The sequence below is a fragment of the Gobio gobio genome, assembly GCF_949357685.1.
Source record: "Gobio gobio genome assembly, chromosome: 7".
In the NCBI taxonomy this organism is placed as follows: domain Eukaryota; kingdom Metazoa; phylum Chordata; class Actinopteri; order Cypriniformes; family Gobionidae; genus Gobio; species Gobio gobio.
Genome location: NC_137103.1, coordinates 29,546,261 through 29,573,084, shown reverse-complemented (window position 1 = coordinate 29,573,084; position 26,824 = coordinate 29,546,261). Strand labels below are relative to the sequence as shown.

The 26,824-nt window shown below is 39.2% G+C and overlaps 1 protein-coding gene across 1 annotated transcript in view; it reads right to left on the bottom strand.

The window, feature by feature from the left end:
• Window positions 1–26,824, bottom strand: part of man1a2 (mannosidase, alpha, class 1A, member 2) — a 120,541-nt gene that overhangs the window by 47,029 nt on the left and 46,688 nt on the right. The window contains exon 4 of the mRNA XM_079822386.1: window positions 15,359–15,455. Coding sequence (XP_079678512.1) covers window positions 15,359–15,455 — 97 coding nt within the window. The remainder of the gene's footprint in view (window positions 1–15,358; window positions 15,456–26,824) is intronic.

The following is a 26,824-nucleotide window of genomic DNA, read 5'->3' as shown; positions in this document are numbered from 1 at the left end:
TGGTTTCGGTTTGTAAACCTATACGAATAGAACATGTAATGAGAACATAAAGTGCAGGACGTGCTTTATGTAGGCTAAAAGAGTTAAGCACAATGAGCCATGGAAAAATCCTAATGAATAATCTAATCGAATTGTGAGACAAGTGAAGATTCACAGTTATGACTAACTATCTGCACAAAGTTTGAGACTGACCTGTTAACTTGTTATAGGGCATTAGGCCTAGTCCTGGATTTACTCCAAATGTTACACAGTGAGATTTTCTATGGATGTTTTATATATTAATGGATATATATAGGCCTATTAATGACATTTTCTACTGATATTTCATTTTATTAATAAAGTTATAGCCTACAAATCATCAGAGTGAACTGACTTGGTAAATCAAGCTCTTGTGCTGCCCCCATTCGTTTCAATGTTTCACGCTTTTTGGACATGCACATCATAATAAATAGACTTGTTTTACAAAACCAAGAATTTTCCCATAAATGTGTCCTATATCACTGAAAATGGGAGAATCTTAGCTTTAATTTGGTATATGGCACATTATCAGAATAATAATGGTTAAAATGTTTTACAATTTCAAAAATAAGCTTGATTTTCTCAAAATCATGATTTTCTGAGGCCGAAATTCAGCTAACTTTTGACAAGATCTTACTCAGTCAATATTAAAGATATCAAGGTTATATTTTCAAAGAATGTTCTTTACATTATGTAGGATGATTTTATGTATAAAACAGCGAATGACAAAAAAATTACTTTAGCTGGATTTTCACAGACAGGGTCACAAATGTGGAATACCACATTACTCATGATTCTGCAGAAAAAAAAATCTCCACCAATGAGATAATCGCAACAAGCTAATCGTGCCTACTCCCATGAAATAAATATTTGTAAATAAGCAAATTTGCTATATATATATATATATATATATATATATATATATTTTTTTTTTTTTTTTTTTTTTTCATTATGTTGTTCAGTGCTTCTTGGGACTTTAATCCTTTCCCTCATTAAAGTCATAAAGTACAACTTTGTACCTTTGTCTTTTTGTCTGATTTTCAAAAACTTTTTTGCTTCAAATCAAAGAAACAAAGATTGTAATGTTGTGATTTACCTCATAACTAGTTTGGTTCATGACTTATAACTCACAAACAAAGAGTTTTTTAATCCCTATGGGAAAAATAGTTTTGGAACCAAAGCTGCTGAAAAAATGAACGGGCACGGTTGCACTTTACAATGATTTTTGGTGGATTATTATCCCAGCAAATCACAAAAAGCTGCACAGATCATTACAATTTTCGAAAAAAGCTGAAGCAATTTTAATAATTTTGGGCTACAAGAATCAGAAAAGGTTTTGTAAAATCCTGGAGGGACTTGCAAATATTTTATCATGCAAAAAGATACATTTTAGTGACATGAAAACTACACAATAAAGATATATATATTTAAAATAAACCATCTGCTTTGTGATCATATTTTCAAACACAACGACCAGTTATGCAACCCACCTCTAACATTAGAGCATTAACCTAACACCTCTAACATTAGACTGTAAGTGTGAATATGGCTTAAGCCAGTCAGGGAGAACCGCTGAGTTCTCATTTTATAACACGGCTCCTTGTGGATTGTGCTCTTTTATTTATGGGAACAGATAAGCAGGACAAAAATGACCCAGTTATGGACAATGGTCTGAGCACCAGACTAACGGCAAGTGTCCTCTGCTGATTATCTGCAGGCTGCTGGGTATTGATTAACCAGAGCACTGATTAAAGACTAAGTAGTCTGGATGCTCTGCCTCTTATCAGCCAGCATACGCATTCTGACCTCAGCTAGTCCTGCTGTTACTATGGCAACAACACTGGACGTCGGGATGACGGAGAACACAATGACCCGTCTCCAGCTGCGGGTCTGGAGAGCTGTGCCCAGGCTAAAACTGTCGAGATTCTGCCTTCCTGCTCTCTCTCTTCACACATCAGCACAGGATAAGACAATTTCCTTCTCAATGTGTGAAGGGTTCAAACCGAGGTTAAGCTTAATGAGTTCCTTCAGCCATATCATGGTGGAAAGAAACGCAAACACAAAGCTTGACCACTCAGGAAAATAAAAATCTCCAGGTCTCCATTGTCTGCTAAAAACCTTTAATGGCGTAATCTTTAAAAATGACTACACTAAAAAATGAGTTGTTTTTTTTACACAAAAATGCTGGATTCAGCCTGTTGGGTTCATTTTATTGGGTTATTTTTATTATTGAACCCAGGTGCTGGTAGCTTAACTCAGCTACTGGTCAATTTTACTGATAATACGCTGGGTCAATGTAACCCAATGGTGGGTCTGTGCAAACCAGTTAAAACTGGATACATTTGTCAACAGATATTTTGTGTTCTGACCTGGAGAAAAATAGGGGAATCTTCCTGAATGAATTTAAGGTTTGTATTACATTGCTTTTCTCTCAGATTATTACTGGAGTAACAGAAAAACGCTTGCAGTATCACATTATACCTTGTTTATTTACATGTACGTCACAGCTAACGTCTGCTTGGAACGCTAGCCTTCTATGCAGAATATACCAGATCACGAATGACACGGCACCATATGGAAGTTTCACCTCCCGCCAAACGAATGGCACAACTAGGGCTGACACACAACGTGACATCGCTGTCATCTCATGTAACAAAGTTGCAATGCACATTGCAATGCGCAAAAATAACCTGGTTTAATGTACATCAATGTTACAAAAGATTTCCATTTCAAATAAAAGTTATTTTAAAATTTCTATTCATCGTAGAATCCTGAACAAAACGCATTACAAAAATATTAAGCTACACAACTGTTTTCAACATTGATAAGAAACGTTTCTTGAGCACTAAATCAGCATATTAGAATGATTTCTGAAGGATCATGTGACACTGCAAGACTTGGGTAATGATGCTGAAAATTCAGCTTTGACATTACATGAATAGATTACATTTTAAAATAGAAAAGATTATTTTAAAAATATCACACCATTTCTTTTCAGACAGGATCATGATCCACGAGATCTTAAAATCACACTTTTGTTGGTTTTTAAGACTATATAATATCTTATTTTATCTTTGTTAATAAAAATAAGAACAAATACAACAAAGATACAAATGAAATAAAGAGTGCTTTAATATTTTCAGCTACAGTAGGTATATTTAAAAGTAGCATTCAAGAAAGAAATTAAATGTAAAATTAAAACACTATATTATACTTAACTTTATGAATAAAATATACACTGATTCTTAAAGCTACTGAAGACATTCGGCCGAAAGCAGTGAGTGATTTTCTCTTTGTATTTTGTTGTTTGATTAACATTAATGACAAAGAGTAGCAGGTATATTAGGCTGCTGTCACTTTAAGATCGAATGCACGGATCTAACTGATCTATGCTGACATGCATCCAAACTGTTTACGTTCACTTAAGATATAAATTACGGTTTAGGTAAATGTGTGTATTTGATAGTTTAAATGCAATAAGACATAAAACATTTACATTTAGTCATTTAGCAGACGCTTTTATCCAAAGCGACTTACAAATGAGAGCAAAAGAAGCTACTAGAACAGTCAAGGGCAACAGTATGCAAGTGCTGTAACAAGTCTCAGTTAATCTAGCACAGAACACAGGACAGTTTTTTTTTTTTTTTTAAATAAATAAATTAGACAGACAGAAAATGAAGACAGAAAATAAAACAGAGCTTAGTTTGGTACTTGCTAATAATAGTGTGCATGTGCTTCGGGAGTACAAACACTCAGAAAAGCTTGTATGCCAGAACCGCATCTGAAAGAGGCTTTAAAACGCATGCAAATAATAAACCTTCGTGATGACAAAGAACCGCAATGTCACATGAGTGTAACCATATCTACCGGGATATATTGTACACCCAACATTACTGATGCATAATTAAACATGTTATTAGATTAGATTAGATTAGATTCAACTTTATTGTCATTACACAAGTACAAGTACAAGGCAACGAAATGCAGTTTAGGTCTAACCAGAAGTGCAATAGCAGCAAGTGCAGGATATACAATGGTTGCGTAAGTGCAGGACATAAAAATGTTCTGAATATATATAAATATGTATAAGTAGAGAGATGGTTATTACTATAAGTAGAACTGAATTTACAGATGAATATATACAGTGAATAAATATACAGATGGCTATTACTATAAACAGAATTTACAGGTGAATATGTACTAGAATATAATATACAGATGGCTATTACTATAAACAGAATTTACAGGTGAATATGTACTATGAATATAATATACAGATGGCTATTACTATAAACAGAATTTACAGGTGACTATGTACTATGAATAAATATACAGACGGTTATTACTTGAACAGAATTTTACAGTTAGAGGTATACAATAATATGTTAGGCTAATATGAGGAATATAGCAGTGGATTAAGTTAGTACAATAAATTATGGACAGAGCTATCCGAAAGAAAGTGTAAAAGTGCAGTGGAAAGTGGTTGCATATTCCAGTTAGAAGTACGGTGCAAAATGCAAATGTAAACATTGTTACTGTAAATACAGTCGGCAGTGCAAATGAGCATAATCCAGTTACGGTATGGTGGTGCAGAATGCATAAGTAAACAGTTGTTACTGTAAATAACAGTCGGCAGTGCAAGTGAGCATAATCCAGTTACGGTATGGTGGTGCAGAATGCATAAGTAAACAGTTGTTACTGTAATAAACAGTCGGTAGTGCAAATAACAAAGTGAATGTAGGTGTGAGGTAGGAGAGTTCGCAGTTTATGAGGGAAGTGGATCAACGGGGTTTGAGTTCAGTAAAGAGACAGCTCTGGGGAAAAAACTGTTCTTTAGTCTGCTGGTCCTGGTCCGGTGGATCCTGAAACGCCTGCCGGAGGGCAGGAGAGAAAACAGTCTGTGGGCTGGGTGAGAGGAGTCCTTGAGGATGCTGCGAGCTCGATGCAGACAGCGTTTCCTCTGGATGTGTTCGATGGCAGGCAGTGGAGTCCCTGTGATGCGCTGGGCAGTTTTCACCACCCGCTGCAGTGCCTTGCGCTCCGCAACAGAGCAGCTCCCATACCACACTGCCACACAGTTGGTCAGGATGCTTTCTATTGCGCAGCGATAGAAGTTCACCAGGATAGCCGAGGAGAGCTGATTCTTCCTCAGTGTCCTCAGGAAGAAGAGGCGCTGGTGAGCCTTCTTGACCAGGCTGGAGGTGTTGGTCGTCCACGACATGTCCGCCGAGATGTGGGTCCCCAGGAACTTGAAACTGGAGACACGCTCAACAGCCATTCCATTGATGTGGATGGTGTCGTGTGTGCCTCTTGACTCCTTCCTGAAGTCCACGATGAGCTCCTTCGTTTTGGTGGTGTTGAGGAGCAGGTTATTATCAGCGCACCATGTGGCCAGGTGCTGGATCTCCTCCCTGTAGGCAGTCTCATCGTTGTTGCTGATGAGCCCGATCACCGTAGTGTCGTCCGCAAACTTGACGATGGAATTAGTTCCATACACAGGCTTGCAGTCGGAGGTGAAGAGGGAGTAGAGAAACGGACTTAGCACACAGCCCTGTGGTACACCAGTGTTAAGAGTGATGGATGTGGAGCAGGTGGATCCTGATCGAACATTCTGGGGTCTGTCAGTTAGGAAGTCCAAAATCCAGTTGCACATTGAAGTGTTGATGCCCAGGTCTCCAAGTTTGGCAATTAACTTGGATGGGATGACAGTGTTGAATGCTGAGCTGAAGTCAACAAACAGCATGCGTGCATAAGTGTTCTTATGGTCCAGATGGGTGAGCACAGAGTGCAGTGCCATGGAAACGGCATCCTCTGTGCTCCTATTGCTGCGATAGGCAAACTGGTGTGAGTCCAATGTGGATGGTATAGAGTCTTTTAGGTGTTCCAGGACCAGCCGCTCAAAGCACTTCATAATGATGGGTGTGAGTGCTACAGGGCGGTAGTCATTAGGGCACCTCGGGCTGGAGTGTTTCGGCACTGGCACAATGGAAGTGCGTTTAAAGCATGATGGTACAGCTGCTTGGGCGAGAGACAGGTTGAAAATGTCTGTAAAAACCCCAGCGAGCTGCTCCGCACATGCCCTGAGCACACGTCCAGGGATGTTGTCTGGTCCAGCAGCCTTGTGTGCGCTGATCCGGCTCAGTGCCTTGCAGACATCTGTGGAGGAGAGTGTGATTGGTGGGTGGTCAGCTGAGGGTTTGAGCTTGGTGGCAGTTTCTCTGTTGTCTCTTTCAAAACGAGCATAAAAGTAATTTAGCTCGTTCAGGAAGTTGACATCAGTGGCTGCGGGGGTGGAGTGGGGGGGTTTGTAGTCACTGATGGCCTGGATGCCCTGCCACATGCGTCGAGGGTCAGAGTTGGAAAAGTGACCCTCTATCTTTAGCTTGTAGCAGTGCTTGGCCTTTTTGATGCCCCTCTTCAGGTTTGCCCTGGATGCGCTGTAGGCTTGTGCATCTCCTGATCTGAAGGCAGTGTTGCGTGACTTCAACAGGAGTCGTACTTCCCTGTTCATCCAAGGCTTCTGATTTGGGTATGTGGTGATCTGTTTCTGGGTTGTAACACTGTCGATGGTGGTATTGATTAGGGCTGTAATCAACCAAAGAAAATCTTGGTCGACTGAAGTCCTGAAATGTTCGACTAAAAATCGACTAAAAATGACGTAAAAAAACCGTTAAATTAATAAGCTGCGCACTGTGCGCAGTACTTGGTAGCCTTGTTGTCTGCATAAATGAATTATAAATAAACATAAAAAACTAGTAGGCTATTTGCAGTATATTAAATAGTTTTTGAGCTGATTATTTTGCACTGAAATGAGTCTGACACACGAGTCTGTCGGCTCTGACAGCGTTGCATCACGTGCACCTGCGCAATATCATAGCCTATGATTTCCCAAAATATAGTACTATTGTCAACTAGATATCATCACAAGAACTTTTGAGGAATATGCAACATAATTTAGACAATTGTTTTTGTCATATGTATTATAATAACTGACAGACACTATCATTTCAGCCGCTCTGTGCAGCTCGAACAGGAGCTGAGCTCAGCTTCGCGGCTGAGACACGAATAGACTATTAACTTAAAGCTTTTACTCTTAAACACAAAAGGCACGTCCACTTTAATAAAAAATTTATATTTATTAAACAAGCCAGATCAAGAGCAGAAAAAACGCTCACAATTAAATAAATAATATAAGTTACAGAAAACTAGCCTTCTTCAATCTGTCTCTCTTCTCCAGTGGGTTGGGCTAATCCAAAAGTGAAAACAATGGGGGTGTTCTGAAGACAGACTGTTACATGTGAAACAGGGGTGCTCTGAAAACACCCCCATTAGCAATTAGTGCTTTCCACCTGATGAAATGAACGCGGCGCGGCAAAACTGATGAAATGAACGCGGCAAAACGGACAGTACAGATCCACTTTTGCGGCACGACTGAAGCGTGGTGTTGTGACGCTTCCCCTCATGTGTATGTTGATGGGCGTTCCTCAAGTTTACCGATATGGGCGTGCGTTTGAGCCAGCGGGGAATGAAAAACAAAGGACCGGCGAGAGACTTCTCTTCGCCAGTTGGTTGGGCTAATCCAAAAGAAGTGAAAACAATGGGGGTGTTCTGAAGGCAGACTGATACCTGTGAAACAGGGGTGCTCTGAAAACACCCCCATTAGCAATTAGTGCTTTCCACCTGATTAAATGAACGCGGCGCAGCAAAACTGATTAAATGAACGCGGCAAAAACTAATTAAATGAACGCTGCAAAAAATCGACCAATCAAAATTTTGGTCGAGCCAGAACGTATCGACCAATAATCGACTAATCGACTGGGAGATTACAGCCCTAGTATTGATATGATCCAATACTGAGGAGGTGTAGGAGTCAATGTCCGTGTGAGCGCCACTGGTGGCTTGAGAAGCAAACATACTCCAGTCTGTGTTTAGAAACCTTTCCTGGAGTGTGGAGTCTGCCCCCGCAGGCCACACCTTGATGGTTTTCATTGATGGCTTCACGCGGTTGATGAGGGGTGAATATTTGGGTCTGAGAAACAAAGAGAGGTGGTCTGACTGTCCCAGGCGGGGGAGGGGTGTCGCAACGTAAGCTCCGGCCATGTTTGTGTAGACATGGTCTAAGGTTTTGTTTCCTCTGGTGTGGCAGGAAACATGCTGGTGAAACTTGGGTAGCACTGACTTTAAGTTTGAGTGATTAAAGTCACCTGCAACAATAAATGTGAAAGTACACTGTGTTGCACATTATGATGGGATGGCGGCGCCAGAACTGCCCCTAACTATGATCTCTCTTCAAAGGCAGATCGTGGATACATTTTAATCAATTTTGCGTAGTGCCTTCGCACGGGATAAGCAAAGCCGGTGATTTTACTCGTATTTACTGACTTATCTCCCGGATATGATGTCAAGACTTGTAAATGTTTTTTCGTTATATAGCTGTATGATATATCATGAACAACAGTTCCTTACTGCGTGCTGCTATACGTTATCTAGGCTTGTTGCGATAGTCTGTGTTACACCGGTTACTAGGGATGCACCGAAATGAAAATTCTTGGCCGAAACCGAAAACCGAAAAAGAGGAAACCAAGGCCGAAAACCGAAAACCGAAACACCGAAAGAAATTATGCCAATTATTAGTACCAATGCATTTATGGCTATGACTGTGTACTAACTTTACTAAAATCAAGACATTGCAATTGCATAAATTAATATTAAAGTTTCAAAGAATAAATCAATTACAAATTATGTCAATATTTATTTAGCACATTGCAACAATGCACAGTATAAAATAAAATTCAAACAAAAATGTTTAACTTGACCCCACTCATTTGTGCATTAAATAATAATTTACAGGCCTACAGAAAGGTTTTAAAATTAAATGTTCTCTCATAAAAACAAAGTGCATTTAGGTCTAGTGCATTTAAACATTTTCTCTGTAGGACTACTACAAGAAAGTGCATTCAGAACAGGTGCATTAGGTCTAATAATCAACACTCAAATAACATAGTACGCAAACTTTACATAAGGCAGTTTTTGCAATAACTTCTAAATCTGATTATAAAATAGTTTTTTATCCAATTGGTTGTTGAAATATAATCATTATATACACAGTGTCTGTCATTTTCATGACAGGTTTATTTAACATGCATGAAACAATCAAGACATCACTAACAGGTTAAGTAGAATATAATGAATATAACGGCTAATATAGAGCATATATTTAGTGAAAGAGTTGATTTACTTTAGTGAATAAAATTGTGTGGACACTGAATGACTGCCTGAGGTAAATGTGATGCTAAAGTTACATGACATTTGTTTGGTTTACAGCAGTTATATTGACGTCTTTTCGCCGTTGAAACACTGATTGAGCGATTACACCACATATGATACGTGACAGTAAGTTGTAATGTATCCTCAACACATCTTAGATGTTCATTCATGTTTATTCTTAATGAAGAGATGATCGATCGCGCTCACAGATGATCGCGTTCACGCGCGCGCCGCCGCTTGAACTGTGATGTGATCAGTGATGCCACATTAAAGAGCGTCAAAACGGCATTTATCGTTTGAATTTCGTGATGCATGTTGATCGATGTTGGTGTGGGAACTCGAATTGAAGTGTGTTCCGCGCTTAAAACATGCCCACTGTTAAAGATTGCATTGGGAAACCGTTGGCTTTCACAGTGAAGTCTGGTCCTCTTCTCATCGAGAACATGAGCTGCTGCACTACAGCTGCACTGAACACTAGCTCTCGCTGGAGCAGACGTGGGTGTTTCTCAGATATACTGAAATACGTCCACACCGCAGACATTGCTTCAGACAAGCACGTGCAGGTCGCGGTTTCTGTTTACGTCATCACAACATTTCGGCCATGTTGTTTCGGTGATAAAAGTCTTTCGGCCGAAAACCGAAAATGCACTTTTGGGCCATTTTCGGCCGAAAATTTTCGGTGGCCGAATATTCGGTGCATCCCTACCGGTTACATCACTTTCCCACCGTCGTTTTGATTGTTAATAGGAATACAAATAATTTAGTTCAGTTCGAGAATAGACGATACAATTAAAAACTGAACTGAGCGGACACCAGCAGCAGGAATCAGATTTCATTTATCACGAGAGTGAGGAGCTAACAATATGACGGCGGAAGATTTGGTTTCAAAGCTAAATATAAAAGCGTCCATTTAAGCGAGCTTGTCATTGTACTGTCCTGTTTTTGTGTTTTTCATTAAGAATAATATTGAACACACCTTTCAAGCAATTCGCTCCCAAATTGGCTCTAATTCTAAAGTGTGCACAGCTGCACAGGCATTTACAACGGTGCACGTTATGAATGCAACCTCCATTCTTTGTGAAATATGGATAAAAATGTGCACAGAAAACTTTGCAAAAATTATATACGACCCTCCAAATCCTGGCCAAATTACAGAGATGCCGATTCACACGGGACTAATATTATCACAGGACCTCTGTGTTCGGCGAAATATGGTAGGTCATTTGCGGGGAATTTTTACTTTACAAATTACAGACATGGCTGATTCGCACGGGATTAAGATTACAGACAACCTCTGCAATTTTTACAAACTACTAGAGGTCACCAGGTAATACTAATCCCGAGCGAATAGGGCTTAAATCAACTCCATATTAAACATTAAATCATAATAAATCAGAAGCCGAGCAGCAGACACTCGCTCCTCACTCCTGTGAGCACATGTTGACGTGTGGTTATTTTAAAATTATGTTATTGCATATGTAATGGTGGCAGTTGGGTTATGCAATCTGACCCTGGGGTCCGGTCTGAGAATATTCCCCGCAAACAGGGTGTTTGTTTGCAGATCAAAATGCATGCCATCAGCGATCTATCCAGACAGCGCCTTCAAGCAGCAGAGTCTTTGGCTTTTATGGGTCAAATGTTTTTACACACATACAAAAAAAGAAAATCAATGGATGTCGATCGGAGGATCGATATGGGCGAGTCCCTGTCCCACCGCAACAGTAAGCCACTGGAATGGTCAGAGTCCTTTTGACCAACACATGTGGTGTGGAATCACAACTGAAGAGTATTCTTAAACAAGGTTTAAACACGAAAGGTAATGCGCGTTCTGACATAGTCAATTTAACATTCTTGGGGCAATGTCACAAGTATTTCACTTGTGACTAGACTGTCTAAAATTAAAACTCATATCCTCAATCTTATATCTTTCGAAGCATGCGTTTATAATTTTTTTCTAATCAATACAATGGTCCAATGTTGTGGTTTTGGATCCCACTAAATTGTCACTGTGGACAGAAAGAGTTCAAATATCGTTTGTGTTCAACAGAAAAAAGTTTGAGTTTAGAACGACACAAAGATGAGTAAATTATTACAAAATTTTCATTTTTGTGTGAATGCTCTCATTAAGGAAGAACTGTAGAATAAAAAATAAAAAAATTACAATAAAAAGCACTATAGTTCAGATTCACCTCACAAATGTTAAGGATGTTGCATTTCGTGCTTTATGTGTTTGTGTATTGTATATATTGTTGTCCCTCTGCTTTGTCTGCAATATTGCAATGTTTTTCTAAATGCTGAATGTTTGCACCTACATTTGAATTTAGCCTGGTGGTTTAAGGTCATGTCCACCAAGCACAGGTTGGGTAAATTAGCGATAAATGAACTGACAGATACTCAACAAATTGGATAAAAACTATAACCTTTTCTTGCACAAAACTATCATAATCCTCACAAAAGCCAAGCGGATTTTGTGTAATAATGGGAACATCGCTCACAGAACACAGAATGAAGTCCAACAGTAATTGTTTTGACATTTATTGTTGAAGGTGCTGGATGTGTAACAAAAGCAGTGCTTTGACAGAATAGCAGCAGTATTTTAAAGAAGAGGAGTTTAGAAACACAACCTATTGCAGAGCATTTTAGCTGGCTTTGAAATGTTTTAGTGGACAATAAAAGCATTAGGACAAGCTGAGTTTTAGTATGCTGCACCATCTATGTTTCTAAAATAACTACCGCTTAAAATATTACAGCTAAACAACTAAGAAAAAAAGTCTCGATAAAACTCACTCCATTAACCAAATATTTAGTTGAACGATCCATCCAAACCCCCCCCGCCCTTATGCTGTCAGATTGATAAAATACATAAGCAAATATTATAGATGTTGGGTGGGCATTTTAAATTCAGTCAACAGAATGTGACATTATGAAACTGTCAGCAGCATCAGCTCACTCATTAATAATGGTTCTAAATATAGTTTAGGCAGCTTTTCTATTTCAGGCAACACAAAAAACAATATAAGCAAGCCTTTTTATATGTAAAAGTATATTATGCACTGTATCATATACATTATATGGGGATGTTAAATGCTTGATTCTGATTGGTTAAAAAAATGGGTGTGCAATTATTTTCCAGTATAAAACACTGCTAAAAAAGTTCTAGCTCCACATATAGTACAGACAGGGAAACAAACAAGCACAGAAACTCGTCAGCGCTGCCCCGCGACTTTATCAGTAAAAATGGTTTAGCAGCTGAAAGGCTACATGGCATTTCTCAGTAACAATACAATACAATACAATATTTATTTGTAAAGTACATTTAAAAAAACAACCAAGGCTGACCAAAGTGCTGTACATAAAATAATCAAACTAAAAGATAGAGAAAAAAGTATCAAACTTCATGAACACGCAGCAAATAATAAAACAATAACAAACCTAAGATCAAGGAGTATTGAAAGCCTGAGAGAATAAATAGGTCTTTAGAGCAGATTTAAAAGGTGGAAATGGAGGGAGCTAATCTGATGAGAAGAGGTAGATTGTTCCAAAGTTTTGGACCTGTCGTCGCAAAAGCGTGATCGCCACGTTTTTTAAGTCTAGATCTAGGCACGATGAGTACACTGGATCTCAAAGTTCTAGATGGTAACAAGGTAGTAAATTCGCTGCTATTGAAACAGTTAAACTTACATCTTCTGTATTAGTAGAGAAGATACTGCATCTGACTCAGGTAATTCACACACGTTTGAATCAATCTCTCTCGCTCGCTCTAATAACGGCATTGGTCTGCATATCAATGGCTCAAGCTTTCATCACTAGATCCAAAATGATATTTTGGAATTAGCAATGGAGGCTTGGGATGAGTAAGAAAGTTAAGAACAAAAACCTGACAAATGTCTTGAAATAAAACATCTGAACAAAGTTGAGGTGTGATAACCATAGTATAAGTGGAATAAAATAAATGAATCTGGGCCATTGAATTATCTGAAAAATAACGCATGCTTCACAATGTTGTTGCATTACTACTACTACATGTGTGCACTATTTTTCTAATAATTCAATGGCACATTGTCAATTATTTCTCACACTTTTCTATTTTAGGCTAGCCAAAAAATTATAATTTCCTCCTCATTTGAGTTTCATCTGAGTATGTGAATCAACACCATTAAATTAAGTCAGGATAAAGTAATTAAAAGATCCCGACTAGGCAGACCGCAACATTGGCTCAACCAATGGCATGAGTGTCACAACTTATATAAACGGTCTGTTTGAATCTAGGAGTGTTTGTCTACTCTTGAAGACAGGACTTCAGATGAAGCAAAGCACACCGTGTTCTGCCAACAAAAAAATGGGAGGATGTAGAACAAGTTTTAACAGGGTCTCAGAGAGAAACTTCTGGAAAAGAAGAGCAAAGTCATCCAGAAGTGTTCCGTCAGTCTCTCTCCAAAATACACCCAAGTACGTTCACACAGAGTGATCAATACACGTACGGCTGAGGAGTTCATTCCACATGTGAGGTAGAAACTGAGAGAGACTTATTAAATATGAAAGTGAAGTGTGAAAGACACTTCAGCACACCGCACTGCAGCATGAGGTGCTCCCCTGTTCTTCCACACTCTCTCTCCTTCTCATATCTTTGTTCTTCAAAAGCTCCCTCTTATTTTGTTTAAAACACAGCACCTGCCTCATGAGTCTCAATGGTCTCTCAGAGAAAGAACAAATAAAACCTCATCCAAAATCTTGGCAAGTTTCACAGGGAGACTGAGGTTGAAGTATTTAAAGACCATATTAAATGGCATTGACAAAACATTTAAGTAATGTTATTAATAAATAATATTTCATTATAATTAATTAAACATAATTATATATTTAAAATTGATGCATATATTTAATTCATTTAGATTTATCAACAACATTTTGTAAAAGTTTAAAAGTGACTAGGTCCTATGAACATTAACTTTCAACATCATCACATCTTGGCGTATTAAGGATGTGCAATGCTTTCAATGCAGCTCATCCTATCAGGATACAGAGTCAGAACTATTTATTTTATGCTAGGGCTAAGATTATTTTATGCACAGCTTGTCAGTGAAGCTCGGCTCTGTGATCAGTAGTAAATGCTGCTCCATCTGAAAACCAGAGGGTGCTCTCGTGCAGAAACTACAAATATGCCCAGCAAAAGTATGACAACACACACATCCTTCCAGGAAATCCCTATGGGCATCATACTATCACTGTGGCTGAATAAACAGAAGATTGAAACGCTTTGATTAAATATGACTAATAAACACACGACTACAACAATATATGGTTGATCGGAGTTCTTCAAGACTTCTCAGGTATTACTATTTTCATGATAAAAAAATAAATTTATACTTCAATGCTAGTTGACATAGCCAACTAGCACTGTATAGACTAGCAACATCACTGTATATAATACTATTAAATAATATGTTGTGTACCTTATTCTGTGTAAGAAGCCACATCTCACAGAAGGATGCTCAACTGTCATTATGAAGTGAGTTTGGAGCAAAAACATGCTATTAAATGTTCTCTTTTGTAGGACAAAAGGTTCTTAAGTGCTTCTCATGTTTGAAAAGATCATGTTTGACGCGTGTAGCTTTTCAAATGCACGTTATAAGTGACTAAAACTCGCAGTGCTTTCAGATGGCGCAGCATTTACTATTGATCACAGAGCCGTGCTTCACAATTAATAAAATCGCAGCCTTTGCGATTTCATAATCGCACTAAGCCACGATAAATCATGGTTTACGCGTGATTTATCGTGCAGCTCTATTTTATACTATTGTTTTTCCCTGCTTTTCCCACTCTTTGAATCTTCTTTAGCTCTGGAGCTGAGAGCCAGATAAACAACACCCCCTAAACAAACAGAAATGATTAGGGGAGGAAAAACTGCGCAAGCACGTCTTACCGTTTTAGGGTGTGAGTTATAGACGACACACAAAAGTGGATGTAGATGGAAATGTGTGTCTGTCCTTACCACAATGAACCAAATCATCCGACAAGAGCAGTCATTTACATGTAAATGAGACTCCAACATGCATGTGTGCTCCTTACTTACCGAAGATATTGGTGGAATGTCCTTTCTTGGCAAGGGGTTTGAGCTCGTTGTGGCCCCAGCCATATTGCCTGTAGCTGTCCCACGCATGTTTCATCATCTAGGACACAGAAATTACGAGAAGTTAGCCTTAGCCATGAACACCAAAAAGTGTGGTGGATATCTACATTACAGCACCACATCCTACTGATGCCTGCCTTCATGAGATCATCATCGCAAACCTTTTAAAAATGCCGGCAGGAAACAACTGCATTGTTCAATGCAAAATGTAGCAACATGAAAGCCAAAATGCTGTTTGGTCCGATAGCGAACCACACGTTTTAACGCTGGATGCACAAAGGCCTTTGATGTAAAAGATGAAGCGTTGCATCAGAGATGTCCTGTTACCCAGAAGCCCCCGCTGTGACTGTGACCGCGTTTGCTGCGCTGTCATTCCCCTTTCAGGTCACTGGCCAGCAGCACCCTGTCGATGTATCTTCACTCTGTGCATGTGTGTTTTTCTTCTTTTTTTTCCCCTACTGAGGAAAGATGAATGGACACAGTGTGTCTGCGTCTCTAAGCGTGTCTTTGTCTCAGCTGTGGCTCTAGGCATGCTCTCTCCGAGCTCTCGCTCACATCCATTAAACGGCTGGCTGAGATTCAGCTCCGAGCCACTCCACATTTAGACATGTCTTCAAACATTACCACTTGGAGGAATACTTCCTCTAAAAGCAGAACCCTTGTGACGGATGATAAGGTGCATGAAAAGCAAACGAATGAAATTATAGTTCTGCTCCAAAAGCGAGTGAGCTCCATTTTATGTCTACAGCTTACAGTATATAGGAAATTGCCTTCAGAAGACCAAAGTGTTCTTCGGTTTTTAGACGCACGCTAGGGTATCTGTACAGTGCGTGCAATGTAAATTTCATCACAAGTATATTACGAGCACCTGCGTGAAGGGGATTAAGAGACACACAACTCGAATTTAAATCAGTACATAGACATAACTTTCTGGAGAGAAATAGCACTGACACTGGGCAAAAGATGAAACCTAATAGTGTGCATGTGTCGACCGCCTGTGTTCGCGCACGCTACCGAATGGAGTATACGTTGAAAGGCAGTGTTCGGCTGTATTAGCCAAGCTTTCAGGTCTAAACTGAAGTAAACCTTGGGCCCTATCAGAAAACATTTCTTGCACTAAAAAGTCACATCCCAAATAATGTACTATACACTTGTACACTTACACTATGTAATATGTATTCTAAGTGAATACATTTGAGCAGGGTTAGATATTTTTTTCACTGCACAGAAGCATTTGCCATTTAAAGGGAATGACTTTTCAAATGTGACTGATGTGCTGCCACTTGCTTTAGGCAGTTTAGGTTTAGGGTGTATATTTAAAACACAAATATATCGGATTCATCCAAATGCATAAGAAACTGAATTATTTTAAGCAGCATCTTAAATGCAGCAATCATGCCAAAAGACACTGAAAATACAGTGAGATGGCCAGATCGCAAAGAGACAACTGTTCTCAGATGGAACCTCATATATTACCAATTAGGAACATCCTATGAATAGAGTGAAACGCATCGGAAAGTAATGTGACAATTCAATCCAAAAGAATTTGACTTTAGCATGTTGCTTTGCTTATAACTTCCATTATCTAAGTATAACAATAGCACACACAAATAATAGGTTGAATTTAGCCAAAACAAGGACTATTGTTGTTGCCTAATGTTTAAAATGGCCTTAGCATAGGAGAGTATGCCCATGACGCCTTAAAATGCTGTCTAATGTAGGCAGCTTACTAGGGTTTGGAACAGATATTATGAACACGGATGCATTAGACGCCTCTGGAGTTCGTCTGACTGTCAAGTGTTGTTGTAGGCTGCCATCCTGAGCACAAGCCATGATTTTCCTTCGCTGTTCTCAGCCTAAAAAGCTAAATCCCAGGAGGGAGCCATGGCAATGAAAAGAAGTCAATAATTTCATTTTGTTCTCTGCTTTCAATCTTTCCATGTCACGCTGTGCGCACAAAAGATTATGAATTACCACAATGCAGTCTTTCCTCTAGTTTTCCAACAAACCGAAGGCTGATTAGACTGATGGTGTAGACACCCCCTTTAGTGTAGACAAATTAAAGCCCATGATCAGCAAGAAGCCTAAAATTCAAACTGTAAGGAGATGGAGAGCTATGAGTCTACAGATCTCTCTTTCCCTTTCCTCTAAATTCCCACTTGATCATGCATAACTTCCAACCTCCCTCTCATGTTTTATTCAAGGGCTGTTCAGGGCCGTTCTGCCTGTCAATTAACAGTTGTTTTGACTAAGTGGAGGCCTTGTGAAGCGTTGAGAGCAGAGCCTATCTGACACGAAGAGAACTTAAACTGGTGGTTAAATTAAGCCCAGGCTTTTAACTACCCCACGAAGATGTGTCTACAGGGACGCAAGCGCATTAGAGATTAACAAGGTGAGACAGTCACAAGAGGCCGGGGGAGTATATTTCTCAGATTTATTTGGTGATAATTCGGCAAAAATGAACACTCTCATTCAAAATGTGTCGTTATTTTTTTCTGTGAAACAAGAAAGGCTATTTTTGAATAATCTTCACAACGCTCTTTTCCATACATTATACACGTCTACAAAAAACCTAGAAGCTAAAACCTAGGGGGAAAAAACAATCACATACATAAAAGCAGTCCATATAACGCAAGTGCTTAAAGTCTTCTGAAGCTATTTGATAGCTTTATGTAAGAAACATACGACATTTAAACATAATCAGATCAATCAGCTCAAAGGAAAGCACTTCAGAAGACTTAGAGCATACAACAAGATTTATGGACCAATTTTATGGTGATATTTTTGTGTCTTTGTCATTTGTGGCTGCAAGCTTGGAAAATAGTCTCCTTTTGTGTTCCACTGAAGAAAGAAAAAAAGGATTTTAAATGGAGTACTGTAAATAACACAAGGTTTATGTGAACTATTACTTTAATGTTTATAAAATAACGATTAAGTTTCAAAAAAAGTAATCTTGCTTTTTCACATATGAAAACAAAAGACTAAGCAGCACTAGGTCCAGTGTAGTTAGAAGGAGCAGAGGTGGTGAAGGTGGATGAGTTAAAACTTGGGGTCAGTTGTCCAAAGTAAGAGAGTGTGGTAAAGAAGTGAAGGAGGAGAAAGAGTGTCAGGAGTGATTTGTGATTGAAGGGATACTAGCTAGAGTGAAAGGGAAAGTTTACAAGACGGTGCAGTGAGGCCAGCTATGTTTTATGGCTTGGAGGCGGCGGTGGAAAATGAAGATGCTGCGATTTTCGTTGGGATTGACGAGGATGGACGGGATTAGAAATGAGCATATTAGAGGGACAGCACAGGTAGGACAGTTTGGAGACAAAGTGAGCCAGGCGAGACTGAGACGGTTTGGGCATGTGTAGATGAGGGATGCGGGGAGAAGAGTGTTCAGGATGGACCCGCAGGGTAGGAGGAGAAGAGAAAGACCAAAGAGGAGGTTAATGGATGTGATGATGGAGGACATGCTGGTGGATGGTGTAAAAGAGGAAGATGCCGAGCAAAATGGAGACGGATGATGCGCTGTGGTGACCCCTAATCGAGAGAAGCCATAAGGAGACAATTATTTTTTGTTGCTTCGATCTCAGAGGAAATAACACATACACAACAGAAAGCGACAAGAGAATATGAGCGAGAAACAAATAAGTAGTGTAATATAAAAAGACATCAGTTATTTACATTTTTAGAAAGGCATTATGACCTTTCATTCACTACTCCACAGTATTCCTCCCTGGATTGTGTGTTCATTCGGTGTCTCACATGCAGCGCTGAAAGACTGTAGATCATCAGGTTTCTGAAAAATGAGGTTCCTGTAAATGAAGGCTGCGCCATATCACTGCATTTGAAAGCACGTTTAGTCTTAATTAAAGTCCTAAATGGGCACCCATTTCAGCAGTCTGCACGCAATGACTAAGCATTCACACTCGTGCAGACTGCCTGTGCTGTGGTCAACACTAAGTAAACACAGGATTCTAAACAGAAAATTGACAAAAAGACAATTCGTTCTCAACACCGTTCAAACCACACTTTCACTCTTTGGGCCTTTCGCATTGCAATTTCCTAATGTTATGTTCTAAAAGATATCTGTATTCATCAAGAGGTTCTGTAGTTTACTCTGTAAATTTAGCATTCCGTGTATCCACACAAAGCGACTAATTGATTTACTGGATCGGTCCCTATGGATCGGCAGTCGTGTTCATATCAATTCCAGGGCAGACAGATACGATCATCTCCACCCTCCCATCAATCGAACACAGCACATTGTATAGAGAACAAAGAGAGCGATAGATGAGCCTTGTCGGCGCTTTCTGCTCAACTGCTTGAGTGATGGGGCCGGCCTATTGTGCATTTCAATTACCATCCGGCTGCCAGCACACTTGTTTGAACAGTGATCAGTGCTCATATCAGCTCTGCAGGTGGATTGGTTATGCCCGTCAGGCCCTGCCTTCAGACTCCATGAAAGTCAGTGTAAGACAAATTAGATTGTATGTTCTCAAAAACTGTAAGTGATTACAATGCATCACTCTCTTTCCCGAGGGCACCGTCACCTTTCTTGAAGACGTTTGCTGCTTTCAAGCGCTCCAATATAATTTTTCTCCTCATTATCATTGGCCTTTTATTTTTGGAGTGCATGATTGCCAGGGAGAAACAAAAGCACTTGGGCATGTTACAAGGGGTATGCTGATGGTTTTTCCACTGCACGATGGGATTGAAGCGTGAGAGGGAGATCCTTTTAGAGCACATCACACTGTCTGGAAGGATTCCTAGAGCAAAGACAATGCCAACGCCGGAGCAAAGGGTGGAGAGAGGGAGAGAGGGAGAGAGAGGGAGAGAGAGAGAGAGAGAGAGAGAGAGAGAGAGAGAGAGAGAGAGAGAGAGAGAGAGAGAGAGAGAGAGAGAGAGAGAGAGAGAGAGAGAGAGAGAGAGAGAGAGAGAGAGAGAGAGAGAGAGAGAGAGAGAGAGAGAGAACAATAGGCTACCACACTACAACAGGCTTCCAAAGAAAATCAGAAAAATGAGAAAACAATGGGAACAAAAGGAGGAAAAAGGAAACAAGAAATAAGGCAGACAAACATGCGGTAGAAAAGGGTGAGTGGGAGAATCAGTCCTTTCAGCATTGATGAGCTGACTCTTAGGCCACTAATCACACTAGTGCTTTTAGTGCAGTCTACAAATGTGCAAACCACATTTTTACAAAATTGACTCTTTAGTGAACTGCCTGAATGTTTTGTTGACTGATCGGTCTTAAAGGGATAGTTCACACAAAAATAAAATTCTCTGCATCATATATTCATTCTCATGTTGTTCCAAACCTGTATGAAACATTGGACCCCATTGACTTTGATTGATTTTTCCAATCTTCTTTTGTGTTCCATAGAAGAAAGAAAGTCATATACCACGGTTAGAACAAAATCTACTAGTGGTTCCCTACCTGAGCAGAGTCAAAGGTTCACAAGGTGGGCAAAGAAACTTACATGCTTTGATGTCACATTTGGATGCATGAAAATTGCTCCAAACTAGGGGTTTCACAATATACCAGTACTGCCGATAAACAAACTTTTTTTTTTTTTTAATTATTGAAATCATTTTAATACTACACATACAATATTATCATAAATAATCCAGTGCCATCTGGTTGACACTCAAAAGTTAGAGGTACTACACCATATTGATGGATGACACCAGTCATAAAACGCAGGGTAGCTACTACTGTTGGAAAAAAAAAAATCACGTCAGAGGAGATGACAGACGAAGGCGAGACACTACTCGCACTCAAAGTTCGCTCACCAATGTGGGAGTGTTTTGGATTCCATAAAGAGAGAGTGTTAGACACCCTAGTCTACAGAAAGTAGTTCTTTTGTATGCTTTTGCACAAATTACGGTTACAAACTCCCTCTTTGTCTCCCTACACTCGTATTTTGAGCGAACACAATGTAAAGATACATTTGACTAATAGCATTTTTTCAACATTTCTATAGATATTGTAATATCATTATCTTAAATTCTTTTGGCCATAAATCCTGTAGTGAAATATGTGTATGGCGTCAGGTATGGAAAGGGGCTTTAGGTTTTAAGGACAGTGGTTTCAAGGACAAAAAGTTGAGAACAACTGTTCTAAAAAAAACTGCATAGGAGTCTGTGTGAATTGCTCCTAATGAAAAATCTAATAATCATTGCTGAGGGCGGTGAAATTTCACCTGGTCAGCTAATTACTGCAGGCTTGAAAATACAGCATTCAGAACCAGTAGCATACACACACACACACACACAAATGCCCTCCACAGTTTCCTCTAGGGGGAGCTGCATTAATTAGCATAAACCCCCACCAGGCACATGCAATTCATTCATAGATCACTCTTTGCTCTACAGCAAACCAACAGAGACAAGCAACTGTGAAAATTCTGCAGCGAGGTCAAAGAAGAACCGCCGCTCTGGAAGCATCAGGCAGCAGAGCTGCAATTACAAGTTGCCCCCGGCGATGGCCTGAGTCTCTGTGATTGATTTAGACTCCTCCCAGTTTGCCACAGAGCTTCAGGTTGAAGTAACGGTGCTATAACCGGTCTACCTGTAATGCCAGAATCCTATCTGACAGTCTCTCACTGGAGTAAATGTGACGACGCAATAGAAGCCAGACAAGGTGATAAATTGACTTTAAGAGCATTCTGATATTGAAAGACTCAGGACAGTTCTTTTGTTTTGGAGACAGCCTTTAAAACATCACACCCAGACATTACTGCACTGCCTTATATGACATGTCAAATATAACCCATCATTCAACTAATTCAGATATATTGGCCCTTCAATTGCTGTTCAAGGTCCTCATCTTGCCAGAAAGAGCCTCTCTCTCCACTATGATTTCGTAGTTTAAGAAGAGCTGGATCTAAGCCACAGGTGTTATGTGAATAAAATACATTGATGTTCTGAAGTCAGGTGATTTCTCATGCAATCTGGCCTCTGGTGTTGTGTTAAACAGAGGATTACCAGGGTCAGCTAAGAGCAGAACACCATGAGAAAGGTCCAGGAGTTTAGAAGGATCAGCTCCCATGGTCTCTGCCAGGGGCGGTTCTAGGATTTGATCTTCAGGGGGGGGTTTGCCTTCAATGAGAATGTGTATCAAAAGACTTTCTGCAGTACAGTTCAAATAGGTACACAACACATATAGGCTACTGTTTAACTAACAGAAAATGATCATCATATCAATATTACTAACAAGTATTATTTAAGTATTTTTTAGTAACTAGCTAAAAAAAACTAAAATATGGATTCAATACTAATGCCGAGTTCACTCTACACGATTTTCAAACTCATCGGATCACTGTTTTTTTCACACTGCATGACTATCTGGGGCAGAATTCAGTTGCTGCTGTGGTCACACTGCACAATGGATCGGAAACAGGGGGTTTCACATTGCATGACTGTACAAGAGGAAGAATCCCCGACAGCTCTGTCCCATCCATAAACTACGTTTCACAAGCAAACACATGTGAGAAGTGACAAGGAAACAACGCGAGATGACATGTGCGCCAGACTGTTCTCGCGTGAGACTGGAATTGTTAAAATACAGACTGCAGAAAGCTTGCGATCCAAATTGTATGAGCACTGATTTGCAGCAAAAAAGAGAAAAAGAAAAAAGATTATGGCAGGAAATGGTTGGAGACAGGGAGCAATGATAGTGTTCTGCAAAGAGAGTTGGAGGTAAATAAATCATTTTGCAATGTGCTGCAGTTGCGGCGGGTCAAGCAAACGTTAGTGGTTTGTTTCTGTTCAATATAATTGTAAATATATCTATTAAAATACTGATATTCTGGTCCTTAACTCCTCCCCGAACCTCCTGCTGCCCTGTAGCTTGCTCTCTCATTGGCTGTAGGTCATTGCCAATGTCATTTTTTTAGTCAAAACACATTTCACACAGCAGGAGTTTGAATCACAGACAGGTCCAGATATTTTGCATGCCAAATATCTCACGGGCATCTGCGACTCATCGTGAGTCTCTCTGATCGCGTCTTTGATCATTCACACTGCGTGATAGGCAAATCGGTGCTCAGCTTTCACACGAGTGACAATGATTTCGGGCATTTGTCAGCGAGTCAAAATCAGACAGTCTGAACTAGGCATAAGGATTCTTCTGGCATGGTTCGATCACAGCAAAAACTAATACCAGCCTAAATAATATTAAGTCTAAACATTAAAGACACTAATAAAAAAATTAAATAATGAAAAACGAATTACAAGCAATAGCACAAATAAAAATACAAGAGAACAAAATATACAAATTAAATGAACAGTATGTTAAACTTTTTGCGAAAACGGTACTACTGTATGAACACAATACAGATACAGAAGTTATTTTGTTTAGCGCAGGAAGGGATTTTCCCTTTTTCTTTTGTTGTTTCATTAACATTAACAACATAAAAAACAGAAGGAATATCAGGCTGCTTTCACTTTAGGACCTAATGCAAAGAGATCTGCTATTTTCTTAACCGTTTTCGTTCACTCAAGACATAACCGACTGCGTTTACATGGACACTCGTAAACACGGATACTTATAAACAATATTATGATTCACAAAACCCATCCACAAGACCATATCTTGGTCATATTTCATCTAAAAAATGAATTCTGTTTCAGAACCACTAGGGGGTATTTGCACTGTCAATTTATTAATAAAAACTGAAAACAAAATAAACAAAATAAAAAATGTTCACTTCATGCAAAAAGAAAATTGTGAAAACAGAAATATTGTGAAATATTATTAATATTTAACATAACTTTTCTATTTGAAAACATTTTAAATGTGATGTCAAAGCTGAATTTTCAGCATAATTTCTCCAGTCTTCAGTGTCACATGATTTCCTCCAGAAATCAGTTTAATATGCTGAATTACTGCTCAAGAAACATTTCTTAATATAATACAATAATTTGTGCTTTTTGTTGAATAGAAAGTTCAGAAGAACAGCATTCATTTGCAACAGAAGTTTTCTGTAACAATGCAAAAGTCCTTTTACTGCCAGTTTGATCAGTTTAATGCATGCATCTTTGCTGAATAAAAGCCTTCCTTTCAGAACACATCCTTTGTGTAACCATGTCTTCCAATCACCCAAAATCCTTTACACACATTTCAATATTCACAAAAAAGAATTGGTGGAAAATGAGTTAGCACTAAAGTCATCCAATTTCATTATGTAAAGCGAGACAAAAAAAACATATTTTAGAGATGAAGGCATTGTGTTTTGTTTTAAATTAAATCACATAATGCTAAACTGTCCAGGATGTAAATCACCGGGAGGCCACAGACAGCTGTCATTCACTGTATTGCATTAATTGAAAGTCAGGCATGAAGATTTTTAATACAAAGTTTCTTCTTTTCATTTTTAATATCATTTTCAGAAATATTGATGATGCAGCCATGCAGACTTACTAGACCGTTTCATTCTTAATGCTGAAAAGGTTTCTTGAGAAATATCTAGGCAGGTGTGTTGGAGCGAAATAAGGTCCTCCTGGGGCAGGATTGGACACCCCTACACCATATTTTATTGTATTGTATCATTTCATCATATTGCATCATATACTTTTACTACAATACAATATGATAAAATCAGTGAAATAAAAGAATACAATATGACGATAAAATAGGACACAGTATGACAATACAATATGATCAAATAAATTATTATACAAGTACTGTACTATGGTCAAGTTTTATCCTGTTGTACTGCATTTGTTGATTTCACTTACTGTATGCTTTTCCAATACAGGCCTAATTAATTCCCTCAGTGACCTTGACTGTTGCGTACAGTCTCACCTTCTCCCCATCTCATCTTCTGGGCATATGCACAGCCATGAACCTGCCCTCTGATGCTCTTCAAGTCTCAGCACCCTGCAGGGGGTAAATGCTCACACTGCCAACAATACTAACAGTAACAGAGCAGCAAATACCTCCAGATTCTCTCAACAACAAGCCACAAACACAACACGCGTCACATCATTGGTCTGGGCGGCTAGTAGAGGAGATCTGAAATATTACAAGGTGGAGCTCATGTGGGTACTGAGAGTTCAAGTTCACATAAACTCCAGATCCCGTTGCCCTTGACCAGCATAGAATTTAGAACTAAACTAGATAAAGTATGTTTATTTTTTATCATTTACCTTCATGTTGATCCAAAAACATATTTAAGAATGAAGTTGTAATATTGTGTTTATTTTGTATCCATCCATTAGGGGTGTAACGGTACACAAAACTGACGGTTCGGTACGTACCTCGGTTTTGAAGTCACGGTTCGGTACGGGTTCGGTACAGCAGTTTTAAAAAATTACTTTTTTTTTTCTTTTTTTTATTAAACAGTGGTTTACTGAAAAAATTGTGTCTGACCTTAAATTAATTCAATTATAACTAAAAGTTTCTTAAGGATAATGCTGTAAACTATATAGGGAGCCCTTACTTGCACATAATTACTATAATATTAAAGGTTAACAACAGAGCCGAAACTATGAGCCTAGATTCAGCTGATATTCATGTTTAGATATAATAATCAACACTCAAATAACACACTGTGTGCAAACATGTAAACTTCACATAAGGCAGTTTTTGCATTAAAGGTGAACTATGTAAGATTTTTGCAGTAAAATATCTAAATAAAAAACCACTAGGCCAGTGTTATATATTTTGTTCAGTTGAGTACTTAGAATATCCCAAATGTTTCCAACTATTTGTAAATCGTGAGAAATTGCTATTTTAACCAAGGAACCGGGACGTGTGAGCTATGCGTTTGAGGGAGTCGCCTGTCGATTGCGTCATATCTGCGTTACCCTCGGTTTCCGGTTTTATTTAGCAGAAACGCTTTACTCTCACTGCAGTGTGAACAAGTGTCATAGCAGCCGCCGAGCGAACGTCATAACTTCCTTTTCAACACACTCAGATATATCTAATACGATAAACAGAGTTGCGTTACCTCATACTCACGACTGGAAAAGTGGAAGTGGCGCCGGCGACGTGTCATAATAAAAGTCCCGCCAGCGACTATGCCATAATAACAATCCCGCCGGCGACTATGCCATAATAACAGTCCCGCTCTTTAATCGCTCCTGCGGCCTTGCTCAGCTCCACAACACTCGGTCCTGCTCTGCTTCATACTACAGTAACGTTAATAATCGCATCCATGAACATGATTTCTGCCCGAGTCCTATCCCGATTCTTTTCCACCGGCTGTGAGGTGAAGACCACATGTCCCAAGATTCTGCGTTCAAACGTAGCATCATCAAACTACACCTTTGTTTTGAACAGGCGACCTCTAGTGGACGGAAAAGTTGCATAGTGTAGCTTTAACTCCTAAATCTAATTATAAAATTTGTTTTTTTTCTCCAATTCGTTGTTGAAATATAATCATTTACATTTACATTTAGTCATTTAGCAGACGCTTTTAT